Raw genomic sequence first — 15,113 nt, forward strand, 5'->3', positions numbered from 1 at the left:
TCAAGACTCGTGGAAGAGCTATCACACTGAATGGGTCAGGATGCAACAGACTAAAAGCAACAATGGAGAGAGAGAGGGAAACTCCAACAGCAGGGTTCAAGGACAAAATAGAGGGAGACTTGGCCAAACAATGGGTGTAAGGAGGAATGAGGGGTAGGAGAGGATGCATGGGGTGGACAAGATGGACACAAATGCAAACTCTGTCAGAAAAAAAAACTAAATTTGGAAGGAGGTCAGCTTGGAGATTGAGGGGGAGGGGTGCAGTTGACATGGGTCGATGCAATTTAATTCCAGGCTACAAGGAAAAAAAACAGAAAATGGGCTCCCACTTCCTTTCCACATGCTGTTGGAATCCTCCACCAACTGCCACATCTGATGCATCCACCATGATGCATAATGGTGCATCTGACTTAGGATGGCCAAGCATTGTGTCCTCTGCTAGCGAAAAATGATCTGTGGTGAAAGCAGCAGCACATTCGTCGGACCAAACCAGAAGTATTTTTGGCTCCTTCCCATGTCGTATGAAGAGGTCAGTTAGTGGATGAAGGATGTCTGCACAGTTTGGGATGAACCTCCTGTAGAAAGTCACCATGCCCAGAAACTCCCGTAGCTTGCAAGTAATCCTCTATCTTTGGGGTAGAGAGGTTCTTCTTCTTCATTTTTGATGGGTTCTTCATTTTTCATTTTTGATGGGCTAAAGGGTTACAAAGTATAATTCTGAGGGGGTTTGAAAGGGGAATTCTAAAGACTTATAAAGGGTAATTCTAATGGGTTTTGTTTGTTTCTAGGCTTTGTCTATTTCACATTAAAAATTCCAAACTGAACCGCTTCCTTCAGACATGGGTGCAATCTTCATTTTATTATCGGGAGCAATCGAGGTAGCAGTCTGTTGCCTATACACCGCCCAAATAACTATGTGGCATTCTCTTAAGCGCACTGGCTTTTACCGCAGAGTTTCCATCGGTCTTTGCTAATATTTCTGACTATTTTCTCTTGAAGACTTGACCAGGGACCACAAACCCCATGCCATTTTCTAGGTCTTTGTCCGAGGAGTTCTGAGAATCTCGTGAGATTGTGAAAGAAAACATCCATCATTATTTACTTTTAACAATGTGTTTAGATGCATCAGGACAAAGATAATTGGTTTCAGTGTCTTGTTAGCACAATTAGGCTGCTTATGGTCACTTAATTGAGAGTAACAATTCAATGAGGTTGCCACATATCTCCCGGGATTGTGAGTTGAACAGTTGACTGTGATGGGTGAAGACATGTTAGTTGGGTCATTTCGGTGGAATCCGTGACCATCTTTTTTCCTTCCAAAATTTCATGGTGGATTTGGCTACCTTAGATCCTTTAGAAAAAAAAATATGCTCCTATGCATCTCCCAAAAATGTTGGCAAATTACACAAGAGCGCAAAATACTAAATGGCCACCGATGGCCATCATGGAAATAAGATTTATCATATCTTTCAAACCAAATACACGACAAGCATGAATGAGGGGTCGTTCTCAACTGATTTTAAGGTGAAAAATCTCATGAGAATGGGATGGTCATTTTATAGGTTGGCAGTCATCTTCACCTCTAAATCCAAGATGGCCACTGAAAAACCGTAAATGCAATGTAGGTATTCCCCACTTAACAAAGGGCTTACATACCTTCATTATCCGTGAGGTGGTTTTGCATTATTTCCAATGGGAAAATTATACTTCATTTCCTTACCGAAATCTTTTGGTCTCAAAGCAAAGCTATAAGCTTGGTATAACAATGGATTTAGTTGTGACAATATAATATTATTATTTACCTCATAATAGACAGTAACACAATAACAAAGTTAATTTAGTTGTAACACTTACCAAAACAATCTTGAGTCCAAGTTTAAGTTGGTTTGACCGATACCGAAACCATAATGAAGAAGAACTGTCAACCCACTGTATTTGTGTATATGAAGCAAAATATAAAGAAAAACTATTTTCATTTACTGATATATTTTGTAGACTAGAAACCAATGAAGACGACTGGGATAACGAACCCGAGATAAAAATTTGTTTGCATTTATTAATTTAAATTACATTTAACATTGTTGTAAGAGCGCTGCGAGAAGCTTGTGGCAGTGATCGTATGACGTTTGGCTCAGGTCACAGAATGTGTTTACGTCAGCATTACTCTGATCGCTTTCAATCATGACTCCAGCTTGTGCATGATGAAGCGAGAGATAATATTTCCGCATGGCAGGTGGAGCTTATCACTCCCAGGACCATGCAGTATTTTTCAGTTATTTAGTTTTCTTTGGTTCTTTGTTCTTTTCTCGGTTTTGCCCATTTCATATGAAAGTTCATTTAGTTGAAAGCACAAAAAAATATCTTGAGTCCACGTTTTCGTACACGGCAGGTGGTGGAGGAGATGGATATTTTTAACCCTTTCATTCTGAAAAGTTAATTATTCCCAAGCATTCTGAAAAGTTAATCCCACAATGAAAAGTTAATCACCCCTTGGAATAGTGAGAATCGTTATTCATGGAAAAATGTATCCCACACCATGCCATGGAAGTGACATTGCACAATCACCATGACACGAGGTTATGCTGAGCTGGTTTGTGGTGACCTTTTGGGCTAGATCATTATGCAACTTCTGGAGCCTGCTGTTGGCATCATCACCATCCTGCTGTTGTCATTCTCAAACTATAAAGCCCTAGCATTCCCCATCTGGCATTGAAGGAACAGAAGCATGTGACCTTCGGCCCTTTCAGGTACCTCTCAGTGATCTCAGGTGGTTCTGCCCCCCAGAAAATGTTGTTATGGTTGTTGATGGCACCGTTCAAGTTGAAATGGGCTTCATCACTGAACCAGATCAGGTTGATCCGGTTTGGATACTACTCCATCCTGTCACTGAGCCAGTTGCACATATCAAGTCTCCTCATGTAATCTTGACTCAGTTTTTGCCTTATCGAGATGATGTATGGGAAAAGATTCAGTTCCTTAATGAGGATACCCCAGACTGATGTTGGTTTGACGCCTAGCTCCCGGGAGTGCCAGTGGTGGGACTTCTTGGGACTGTCCACTGCAGAATCCCGCACGGTGTCGATGTTGGCTTGGCTCTTGGTTACTGATGCTGGCCCTGCCACTGCTGCTCTTGCTCTGGTTGTGCACTGTACCCTTGTGCTCAAAATGTTTCACAATACATTGAATGGCACAACTTGTGGGTCCATCACGTGTTCTGAGATCGTATTCCGGCAGAACCTCCGGCGGGTGTCGACATATGATTTAGTCTCATACCACAGAGGCATCACTTTTTGTCTTCTGCTTCACTGTCAATGGCATAGTTGAGCTCCGGAGCTTGAAATCCCAGGGAACAAATACCACGATAACACCACCAAACCCTGAAAAGGAAAACAGTATAGGTCAAAAAACAAAGAAATGGCAGGAAGTCAAAGTTGTATCAATCTTTTTTTTGAAGCACCCTCGTGTGTGTGTGTGTGTGTGTGTGTGTGTGTGTGTATGTATGTATATATATATATATATATATATATATATATATATGTATGTATATATATATATATATATATATATATATATATATATATATATATATATATATATATATATATATATTGTTGCGGATTCGCGCCCGCCGGCGTGCGAGCGGCCACGTAACTCGAATCGCGGCACGTCGCCCACCGGACGGACAATCCCGTCGTGACCCTCTCGGACTAACGCCGGGAACTAGTCACGGGTGGGCCTTTCGGCCTCACCACGATCGTGCCAATCAGCCCTCCGCGTGGGATAGGGTTGTTCGCCAAATTCGACCTACCTAAGTACCCACACGGAGGGTAGACCGGGCGATCGCACCTCGCCGCAGGTCGACTTCGGACACGGGCCACTTTAAGCGACCCGTTCCGTACTATCGGGATAACCGAGCTGTGTTATCGTCAACCTCGACGGTTCCGATTAATTATCGGGCGTATTTAGCCCACGACCAACCCTTTACGTGAAGTAAGATGGAGATTCAATTAGAGAAAAGACGAAGCGAAACGGGAGAAACAGTTCAACATAAAGCACATTTATTCCGCGGCAAACGGAAAGCACACATATACAATTACCACAATTATGCACCAAAAGCAAATGTAACAAAAGAAGAAACAACAATTACGCACCAAAAGCAATTGCAACAAAAGAAACACAATGCAGATCTACTACCGACTACGCGAGCACACGGCAACACTTACACAGTTTTACTTCACAGACGGCGCCAACAACACATATACTCCAAAGCAAAAGAAAAAGGGGCCACCCTCAACGATAAGGGGGCAGACGGGCCTGGGGCTGAGACCGCGTCGAGCCTACCCGTCTGGTGATGAGCCGCAAAATGGCGGCGGCGCCCCGACTCCGCGGGCCTCGCTGGCACTGCCTGGAATGGGGTGGGAACGGGGCCCCCTTCTCACACTATCTCAGCGCGGGGGGAAACGGGGGGGGGTTGTTGATGCTCGGGGGAAAGAGGATATCTGGCTGGCTTGGGTCCCACGCCGAGCGACTCCACTGCGACCTCGACCGCGTTCCCGGCCTCCCCTCTCCGCAGCTCCCCGACTCTGACACGAGCGCAGACCTCCACAAAGCTCCTTGGCTTCTCCAGACTCTCCGGACCCCGACAGACACTCTCTCGACTGATTTCGCCGCCGCCACAACTCTCCAACTCTTTTTTCGATTCGCCCCGCGCTCGGCACTTTATAGTGTGACAGGAGAAACCATATGCAGATTTTTGGATCAGGATCGGCTCGGGGGCGGAGCCACGCTGGCCCATTGGACAGAGGAAAAGTGGGCGTGAATCAATCCTGATCCTCGAATCTGCATATATCGATTATACTCCGACGCGCCTGGAGGCGGGGCCAAATCGCCCCACGCTCGCTGATAGGACGGAACAGAAGTGGGCGTGAATCATCCTTGATCCGATTTCTCGGAAAGGCCGCTTTTTGCACCCGCTGCTCCGTGCGCGCCCTGTATGAGTCCAGGATCGGTGCCCACAAGCGGCGCGGGAATGGCGGTGATGCGATGGTTGCGAGAGCGAGATGTGACGGTAAAGGTCGTGGCTGTTGGCGGCGTTGTTGTTGTTGTTGTTGTGAAGCGGCGTTGCGGTTGGTGGTTGTTGTGTGATGGCTGTTGAGACGTGGTTGGCTCAAAATAAAGATAGAACAGAAAAACGGCTATCTAAAAGGGTCGCAGCTCGAATGAATGACATTTATTCCCTCTAAACAACGGGTTTGGGGCTAACTACACATATACTTACAGAGATATCTCACCTACGGGACCTGAATGGTGGTTTGCGAATTTCCTCAACCACAACAATATATATATATATATATATATATATATATATATATATATATATATATATATATATATATATATATTGTTACGGCCACGGGTACCGAGACACCGGTTTGTTACTCAGGGGGTTTAATCCCCGGTTGTCCTCGGAAGAGCCAAACCCGGGGCCCATGCTCACAATTAAAGTTGTGGTACGGTGGGTTGCTTTAGAACCATGAACGCCACCCAGTTAACCACGAGTTCCAGTGTACACCGTCTAATTATACCATTTAACTAGAGGTTACGTGGTTACCTGAACGCGGAGCGCCTCTTCGGCAAAGCAAATCTTATCTTGATTAGATCTTAATTAGGGCGGCCAAGCGTTTTAACCGCTATTGCGTGCCGGCTATTATTGGTCAAGTCTGTGGTTATTACCTCCCAGTCTATCAAGGTTCGGACAATGCTGGATCAATGGAAGTTAAGGACAAGCACGGACATGTTGGAACATCAACAAATAATAATTTATTAATAAGAAAATAAATAAACAAAAATAACTTTTTACTTACATAAGGTAAAAATAAATAATTCCAAATGAATCGAAATGATCGCAAGCAAATAAATAATTAATCAGGCAAAATCAATCAGAGTGAAAGGAAAAGAGACAGAGAGCAGATTCTTATCAGGGATTGACTTACTTAACAACTAAACACAAAGAAGAGTACCCAGCAGATCATTGGGGGGGGGGGGGAAGAATCGTCTCACTCACCAAAGATAAGTCGTCCGTCAAATGAAAATGTCCTGAAATGTGTGTGCGTGTCTTGTCCATCGCCAGCACCCAGCCTTGCCATGCACCCACTCGCCAACAGCCTTGAATGCCAGTCGACGTCACCCCAAAGAAACAGGTATGCCAAGGGCAACTGTCTGACTGGGACCGACGAAACAGCCAGCCGTCTGACTGGAACCAACGAAGCAACCAGCCGTCTGACTGGCAAACTGTCTCGTTGTCGACTGACCCATGCCTCACTCGTTGTCGACTGACCCGTGCCTCACTCGTTGCTGACTAACCCGCGCGCGCGCCACTCACTCCCACATGCTGTTGACTGACCCACACGCGCCGCTCTCACTGCCCACCGTTCGTCAAGAACAGACCTCTCCTTCTCTTTATAGGTGCCACCGTCTCCCCCCAAATTCACCCCGCCCCACTTGCGCACCGTTGCCATGACAACCTGCGCTCTCATTATTCCTCGTGTCAAACGCCGATCGGAAAAGAGTGGGTCTCGGCATCCGTGAAAGAAATGTGTGTCAACGTCGCTGGAAAAAGGCGCGTATCGGCGTCCGTGAAAGAAATGTGTGTCAATGTCGCTGGAAAAAAGCGGGCGCCGGCATCCGTGAAAGAAATGGCATGCATTAATGTGTCTGTCGTAAAGAGAAAAAGCTTCCCATAAGAGAGGGGATCTATTCTTTACCCTTCTCAATGCATCACATTTAGAATCCCACCAGACATGGGGATGGGTCTCTCCTGGACATGCATTTAGGGAAATAACTATCTGAGGACCTGGATGTTGGTATGCATTCATCGGATGGATTCTGAAATCTGTAAATATATATCTATATATATATATATATATATATATATATATATATATATATATATATATATATATATATATATATATATATATATATATATATATATATATATATACAGTGGGGAGAACAAGTATTTGATACACTGCTGATTTTGCAGGTTTTCCCACTTACAAAGTACGTATAGGTCTGTAATTTTTATCATAGGTACACTTCAACTGTGAAAGACAGAATCTAAAAGAAAAATCCTGAAAATCACATTGTATGATTTTTAAATAATTAATTTGCATTTTATTGCATGAAATAAGTATTTGATCACCAACCAACCAGGAAGAATTCCGGCTCTCACAGATTTGTTAGTTTTGTCTTTAAGAAGCCCTCCCATTCTCCACTCATTACCTGTATTAACTGCACCTGTTTGAACTCGTTATCTGCATAAAAGACAGCTGTCCACACTCAATCAATCAGACTCCAACCTCTCCACAATGGGCAAGACCAGAGAGTTGTCTAAGGACATCAGGGACAAAATTGTAGACTTGCACAAGGCTGGGATGGGCTACAGGACAATAGGCAAGCAGCTTGGTGAGAATGCAACAACTGTTGGCGCAATTATTAGAAAATGGAAGAAGTTCAAGATAACAGTCAATCTCCCTCGGTCTGGGGCTCCATGCAAGATTTCACCTCGTGGAGCCTTAATGATCATGAGAAAGGTGAGGGATCAGCCCAGAACTACATCGCAGGACCTGGTCAATGACCTGAAGAGAGCTGGGACCACAGTATCAAAGAAAACCATAAGTAACACACTACGCCGTCATGGATTAAAATCCTGCAGCGCACGCAAGGTGCCTCTGCTCAAGCCAGCGCATGTCCAGGCCCGTCTGAAGTTTGCCAATGACCATCTGGATGATCCAGAGGAGGAATGGGAGAAGGTCATGTGGTCTGATGAGACCAAAATAGAGCTTTTTGGTTTAAACTCCACTTGCCGTGTTTGGAGGAAGAAGAAGGATGAGTACAACCCCAAGAACACCATCCCAACCGTGAAGCATGGAGGTGAAAAGATCATTCTTTGGGGATGCTTTTCTGCAAAGGGGACAGGACAACTGCACCGTATTGAGGGGAGGATGGTTGGGGCCATGTATCGCGAGATCTTTTCCAACAACCTCCTTCCCTCAACAAGAGCATTGAAGATGGGGCGTGGCTGGGTCTTCCAGCATGACAACGACCTGAAACACACAGCCAGGGCAACTAAGGAGTGGCTCCGTAAGAAGCATCTCAAGGTCCTGGAGTGGCCTAGCCAGTCTCCAGACCTGAACCCAATAGAAAATCTTTGGAGGGAGCTGAAAGTCTGTGTTGCCCAGCGACAGCCCCAAAACCTGAAGGATCTGGAGAAGATCTGTATGGAGGAGTGGGCCAAAATCCCTGCTTAAGTTTGTGCAAATCTGGTTAAGAACTACAGGAAACGTCTGATCTCTGTAATTGCAAACAAAGGTTTCTGTACCAAATATTAAGTTCTGTTTTTCTGATGTATCAAATACTTATTTCATGCAATAAAATGCAAATTAAATATTTTAAAATCATACAATGTGATTTTCAGGATTTTTGTTTTAGATTCTGTCTTTCACAGTTGAAGTGTACCTATGATAAAAAATTACAGACCTCTACGTGCTTTGTAAGTGGGAAAACCTGCAAAATCAACAGTGTATCAAATACTTGTTCTCCCCACTGTATATATATATATATATATATATATATATATATATATATATATATATATATATATATATATATATATATATATATATATATATATATATATATATATATATATATGCAGTATACATATAACAGCTAACAATCTGTACCACATCGATGCACTGGGTCAGAATCATCTAATAGTAAGCTGTCTTCGCACTTTGTGGGTGCTCCAGCGAATGATGTCAACGAAACATTCTGCACCTGAATTATAAAGAAAACATAGCATTAACAAGAGGGGGAGCACTCGGTAGAGTGCAAAACCTCCACCGCCAATACTGCTAGGTCACTCAAGTGAACCTGATATCCTATTCATTCAATTTGACGTCAACAGTGCTCAGAGTTATAGTTTGCAACTTTCCCTTTTACTTTTAACTTTTACATACTCAATTAATTCGTCATAATTCGTCTCAATTCATTCGTCACTAGATTCCTTGAGACAGAAATTGATTTTACGTGGGAATATCCACCTGAAGTTCCAAAATCAGCCGCAATTATAATTTTGGCATGTTTTTTTTTTGTTGGAAATCACTGATAACATGTAGATAACAAAAAAAGAAAAAAAATCGAAATTTTGTTGAAAAAAAATTTGCAATTTTTTTTTTTCTCTAACAAATTTTTTTTTGGGGGGGGTTGGAAATCACTTAAAACATGTAGAAATGCAAAAAAAAAAATTCAAATATTTTTTCAAATTGGCCGCCGCCAAAAATTATGTTTTGTACACAATCAAAAAGCTGATCACAATCCAAAAACTGATATGGAACATGACTGACACATTGCAAAACAATGGAAAATTGGTGAAAAACTAATTATAAGCAACCAAGAGAAGGCCCTGGGAGAAGGAGAGGCAGACCAGAGATCACTGCATGGAGATGAAATTGAAGCATTTCCTGTAATCCAATGGCTTTTAATTTTGTTGAATATAAAAAAAACTGGCCCATGCTGAGGGATGCCTTCCTCCTACATTGGATTAACTAGGCTGGTCAAGTCAAGCTTCTTTGGTTCATTGGGTGAGGGAAGGACTGCAATGTAGTGAAATAATCCAAATGCGAATTTTGATTCTGAGTAATTTACATTACCGTCTGCACTTGAGTATGTAAACAAAATACACAATGTTGTTTTTCATAAATAGCCCATCAATATATTTTAGCCTCATCTCCCCCATGGAAGGAAACAAATTTAACTGTGTGTTTGTCTAAGATGTAATTGTAAAGTCTTTAATTACATTTTCTTAGTTATAACTGTGATGCTCTTTGTTAGGACGTGAGTGGTCAGACTGGTCCAGTGAGCTTCGTGTCTGTGGAGAAGAACTCCGCTGGAAGTTTACCAGTGATGGTTCTGTGAATGGCTGGGGCTGGCGCTTCACCGTCTACCCAGTCGTGCCAGCTGCAGGTAAGCGCCCCTTTGGCACCTGGCTTTCCAAACTACTTCCTCCATTATGAACCTTGTTGTGTATGGTTTGAATGAAGTGCTGATATTCTGTATCTCTTGAGTTTGGGAGGAACATTGGAGGTCACAGTTAAGTTTGCGCTCTGTTCCCCAAGTAAGTTTTACTGGTTCGCACTCAAAATTCATGCTGAATATAATCTCAGGTTTGAGGAAGATCATGCGTCTGACACCAATTTGTATTTCATAATTACAGTGATGGGTTTTTGTGCTGTGTTTCATGAAAGGTCATCATAAAAGAGGAGAAAATAGAAGATATTTGTCAATAAACAACCATTATTTCTTGGAGTCCTTTGCTTTGTTTGTCTGTTTCTTTCAGATTGTTTGAACAGCTCTTTTTTGTACATACATTCTTTGCTCATCGAAGAGCGAGTTAAAGAGCACATAAAGGCAATACACGAAGAGTGGGGGCAGTGAGCATGGACACTTTTTTTTTTTTGGTCGGTCACGTTAACAGCAGACACATGCAACAAGCAATACAATTGACGTACAATAAAAGAAGAGAAGAGGGAAGGAAACAGCAACCAGCAAGTAGATGGGGAGACGTAGCAAAATTCGGACAGAAGATATCATGGATAGATAAACACCATTATATGAAAATATAATATGGAGTCATCTGTGAAAAGGAAAAGTGTTTTCTCGAGCATACTACAGGTCATTAATGTAATGGCCTATAGGATGCTAATTGGGGCTCTCCAACTATTAGGAACTCCCCCCTAATTGGCACTCTCCAATTATGAGGTACAGCATTGGGCCCAAAGTAATGCCTAATTGGGGCTCTCCATCATTTACTGAGGGAGCAGATGAAAGGATTCCTTTGAGAGCCAAGCATTTGAAGTATGATTGGAGAAGTTGGCAATCCAGAAAATAAGTTGGCTTTGTGGGGCACAGGCAGAATGCTGAGAAAAACAGAGCATACTACAAAATGTTGTCAAATGCTCATGATACTTCCAGAAACATAGCCCTGACCTCATGTTTGAGATTTAGGGCCTCCCTTTATTGTTGAGATAGAAACAGCAATCAATCCAAATTTGAGTGACTATATGTGATCCAAACTCGTGTGCAGAGAACTTGCTGTTTGAGAAAAAGAGGACTTCGTGTCAGCTGCAGGAATTACATGTTGTATAACTGCTTATAATTTATAGTACGTTTACTGGCCTGTTTTGAGAGGATCTCTTTTGTACCCTTCTTGTGAATTGGATTGATATTGGCTGTCATCCAAGCATTTAGGAGGTGGTGTAAGGTGCAACAGGCTGAAGTCAGCAGACAGAGTTGAAGTAAAATCAGAAGGGCATGTGGTACTGATGCCCTCATACTATCGCCAAGGCAGAGTTGTGACTGATCATAATTTCTCTACCTTCTCATTTGAAAATGTTGGTGTTTTGAAGGCATTGAGTATGATGGCAGTTGAAATTGCCAGAGATGAGGAATATTGAGTTCAGATTAGGTTGCGATTAGTTGGTGCATGTTAGCAAAAATAGAGGTGTCCAAGGAGCTGTGTCATCACATGATGTGTATGGCACAACACCCAGAGAAGCATTACATATTTGCAGAGAGGACTATGCAGCCAAATTAATACCAGTGCTTTTGGAGGGGCTTGCACAGCTTGCCAACACATTTATGCAAATCATGATTAGATTTTTTTTTTCTTCTGCAGTCTAATGCTGTGTTTCTCGCCAGGCCCAAAGGACCTGCTTTCGGATCGCTGTATCCTCTCCACGCCCTCAATGGATCTTGTGACATGTCTCCTTGACTTTGGCCTTGACCTGGGTCCAAATAAAACTATTATGCCTCGTCTAGCTGCGTCCTTGGCTGCCTGTGCACAGCTTAACACCCTTGGTAAGTCTTGTATGTGCAACTAAGTTGTCTCTCCTGTTTTGGTTCTTTGTTAGTGTTTTTGAAAAAATTATCCTTTTCTTTTGGGCTTTCTTGGATGTTATTTTTTGAGCTGCGGGTGTTGGTTTAATCCGATTTAAAATGTATCATCGACTTTTTCTATTCTGCTTTCTTCAAGACCACAGCACGAAAGTGAAAAAGTTTGATTAGGAGCTGATTAGTTTGATTATCCGTTTTTTGGTATTATGACATCACCATATCTGCTTTTTTATTGCTTTAATTACTGCATCATTACTGCCAATGTTATGTCTATTTGAAAGAGGTCATTTTAATTTTTAAAACTTTGTTAATAGAGCGATCTACTTAGTAGGTATACAAAATAGTGAAATTTTAACACCATTCCACCATTGCTGTTGTTCATGTTGCTTCCCTCCTTTTTATTAGTCTTATCTCCTCCTGAGCTATCCCTTTCTTCCATCTCCATCTCTCTCCATCTCTCTCCATCTCTCTCCATCTCTCTCTCTCTCTCTCTCTTTCCCTTTCCCTTTCCCTTTCCCTTTCCCTTCTCAATTTTAGAAACTAGCATCATAATCATGTGATCACAGGTGATCTTCGGATAATTCACACTCAAAAGCTGTGTAAACTTGTTTATAGAGGATCTAACGACAACGAAAAATGAAATATCAACTGGAAAAGAGTAGATTGTAACAAACATGATATCTCTCCAAATGTACTACTTAAATGGAGGGATGAATACAAAATTAAACGAGAAGGGCACTCTGTAGAGTAATGCCTACCACGTAATGCCTGATCCACAAGAACATATTGGGTCCCTGACATTTTTGAAATAGAAGAGCACTTGGTAGAGCGCATACCTCTGCCACGCAATGCCTGATCCATGAGAATATATCAGGCCCATTACATTTTTGAAATATTATGCCTACAGTGTTATATCGTTTTTGGCCCCATCTCTCAATGGTGAAGAATCACTGTAAAAATTAATTATCATATCCAGATCTGGATTCGGATCTTCACCAAAATCGAATCAATGCGTCCTTGTCACACACCCAACATGTCCACCAAGTTTCATCCGAATCCATCGAAAACTATTTGAGATATCGTGCTACATATTAATGCAGCCCTATATCAATGATGAAGAATCATTTAAAAAAATTATCAGTTCCAGATTCGGATCTTCACCAAAATTGAATCAATTCTTCCTTGTCACACACCCAGCATGTCCACTAAGTTTCATCCAAATCCATCCACAACTTTTTGAGATATAAAATAAATATATTAGTTTAGCCTGTCTCTCAATGGTGAAGAATCGCTTAAAAAAATTACCAGATCTGCATTCGGATCTTCACCAAAATCGAATCAATTCTTCCTCATCACAAATCCATGTCCACCAAGTTTCATTCAAATCCGTCCACAATATTTTGTGATATCGTGCTATATGTATATCATTTTTGGCCCAATCTCTCAATGGTGAAGAATCACTTGAAAAAATTAAATAAAACTCATATCAGAATCTGGATTTGGATCTTCACCAAAATCGAATCAATTCATCCTTGTCACACGCCCATCCTGTCCACCAAGTTTCGTATGAATCCGTCCACAACTTTTTGAGACATTGTGCTATGTATCGGTTTATCCCGATCTCTCAATGGTGAATACTCACTTCAAAAATTCTAGGAGTCTGATCCGGATCTTCACCAAAATGGAATCAATTCATCCTCACACACCCAACCTGCCCACATAATTTGATCTGAATCCGTCCACAACTTTTTGAGATATCCTGCACACAAACAAACAAGAAAAAAACAGCACGATACTTGCAAAATCCACTCCCATCTCCAAAGATTGCCATGGTTACATCAAATTGTCCATTTCATTAAGATTAAAATTGACAATATTAATCAAAGCTCAGGTCAATCGGATGAAAATTGATGATTTTAGATGTGTGACCTTGAGTTGACTTTTGACCTTTTGACCTCAAAAATAGTAGCTTTTCAAATTCAGCGATGCACTATGCAATTGCTGCATAATTTTCATGTTAATCAGATTAAAATTGACGATTTTTCAGATGAAATTTGATGATTTTAGAAGTTTGATCTTGAGTTAACCTTTGACCTTTTGACCTCAAAAATAGTTGGTTTCCCAATTCAGTGACGCAATATTGTTCAAATATCAATTGGATGAAAAATGACGATTTTAGAAATGTGACCTCAAGATGACTTTTGACCTCAAAATCAATCGGCTTCTCAGTTGAGACTACCTCTACGACTTAGTAAAGTTTCATGATGATCGCTTTAGAATTGTGACCTGTAAGCGATAACCAGACAGACAAACAAGAAATGACGATTTTATGACAGACAAAAAAATGACAAGCCGGTAGGCGACAAGGGATTCGCTAGGATCGAAGCGCTGGATACGATGCTTTTCATTTTGACCGATCCACCGGAGAAGATTCATTACCAAGCCGTATTGGTTCACATACAATTGTTCCTCTGCCTGGCAAGATTTTTCCTTATTGCGTATTTTGCCAACTGGCACTCATAAAAAATGACGGTAAATAGACACCCTATTTTTGAAGGACTACCATTTGAAAAATAATCGGTTTGTTGGTTTGTGCTGTGGAGCCTCGCGTTGCAGACACACACACACACACACACACACACACACACACACACACACACACACACACACACACACACACACACACACACACGGAAAACCCGATAAACTTCTCTCAATGCTCTTGTTTGACCACACCTCCTGAGCCACACAATATTTTTCATAAGCCACGCCCACTTTCCTACACCACTCCCACTTTTCAGCAACCACGTCCACTTTCCCTAAGCTCCGCCCACTTTCCTAAGCCCCTCATAAAAAATGACGGTAAATAGACACCCGATTTTTGAAGGACTACCATTTGAAAAATAAAACCTCAATCAAAAATCGGCTCGAGTAAAATTTTCTAAATTATCTCGAAGCGTTTAATTCCGAAGTCTCGTTTCTCTACATTCAAAACTGAAGGACAAGTACAGTCATGCGCCACTTAACGACGGGGTTACGTTCTGAGAAACGCGTCGTTAAGCGACGTCGTCATTGTGCGAACATCATTTTTTTTTTTTAGTTTTAGTTTTCGAACATCGTACTTACACAAAACTACACACCTAGGCTATATAGTG

At 41.8% G+C, this 15,113-nt stretch overlaps 1 protein-coding gene across 2 annotated transcripts in view; it reads left to right on the plus strand.

Moving 5' to 3' along the window:
- Nucleotides 1-15,113, plus strand: part of HERC2 (HECT and RLD domain containing E3 ubiquitin protein ligase 2) — a 600,800-nt gene that overhangs the window by 502,441 nt on the left and 83,246 nt on the right. For both annotated transcript variants that reach the window (XM_085851823.1, XM_085851824.1), the window contains exons 72-73: nucleotides 9,898-10,029; nucleotides 11,764-11,922. In XM_085851823.1, coding sequence (XP_085707949.1) covers nucleotides 9,898-10,029; nucleotides 11,764-11,922 — 291 coding nt within the window. The remainder of the gene's footprint in view (nucleotides 1-9,897; nucleotides 10,030-11,763; nucleotides 11,923-15,113) is intronic.

This window comes from Eptatretus burgeri, chromosome 13, assembly GCF_056783735.1.
Source record: "Eptatretus burgeri isolate ZD-2024b chromosome 13, Ebu_testis_v1, whole genome shotgun sequence".
NCBI classification, from domain to species: Eukaryota; Metazoa; Chordata; class Myxini; order Myxiniformes; family Myxinidae; genus Eptatretus; species Eptatretus burgeri.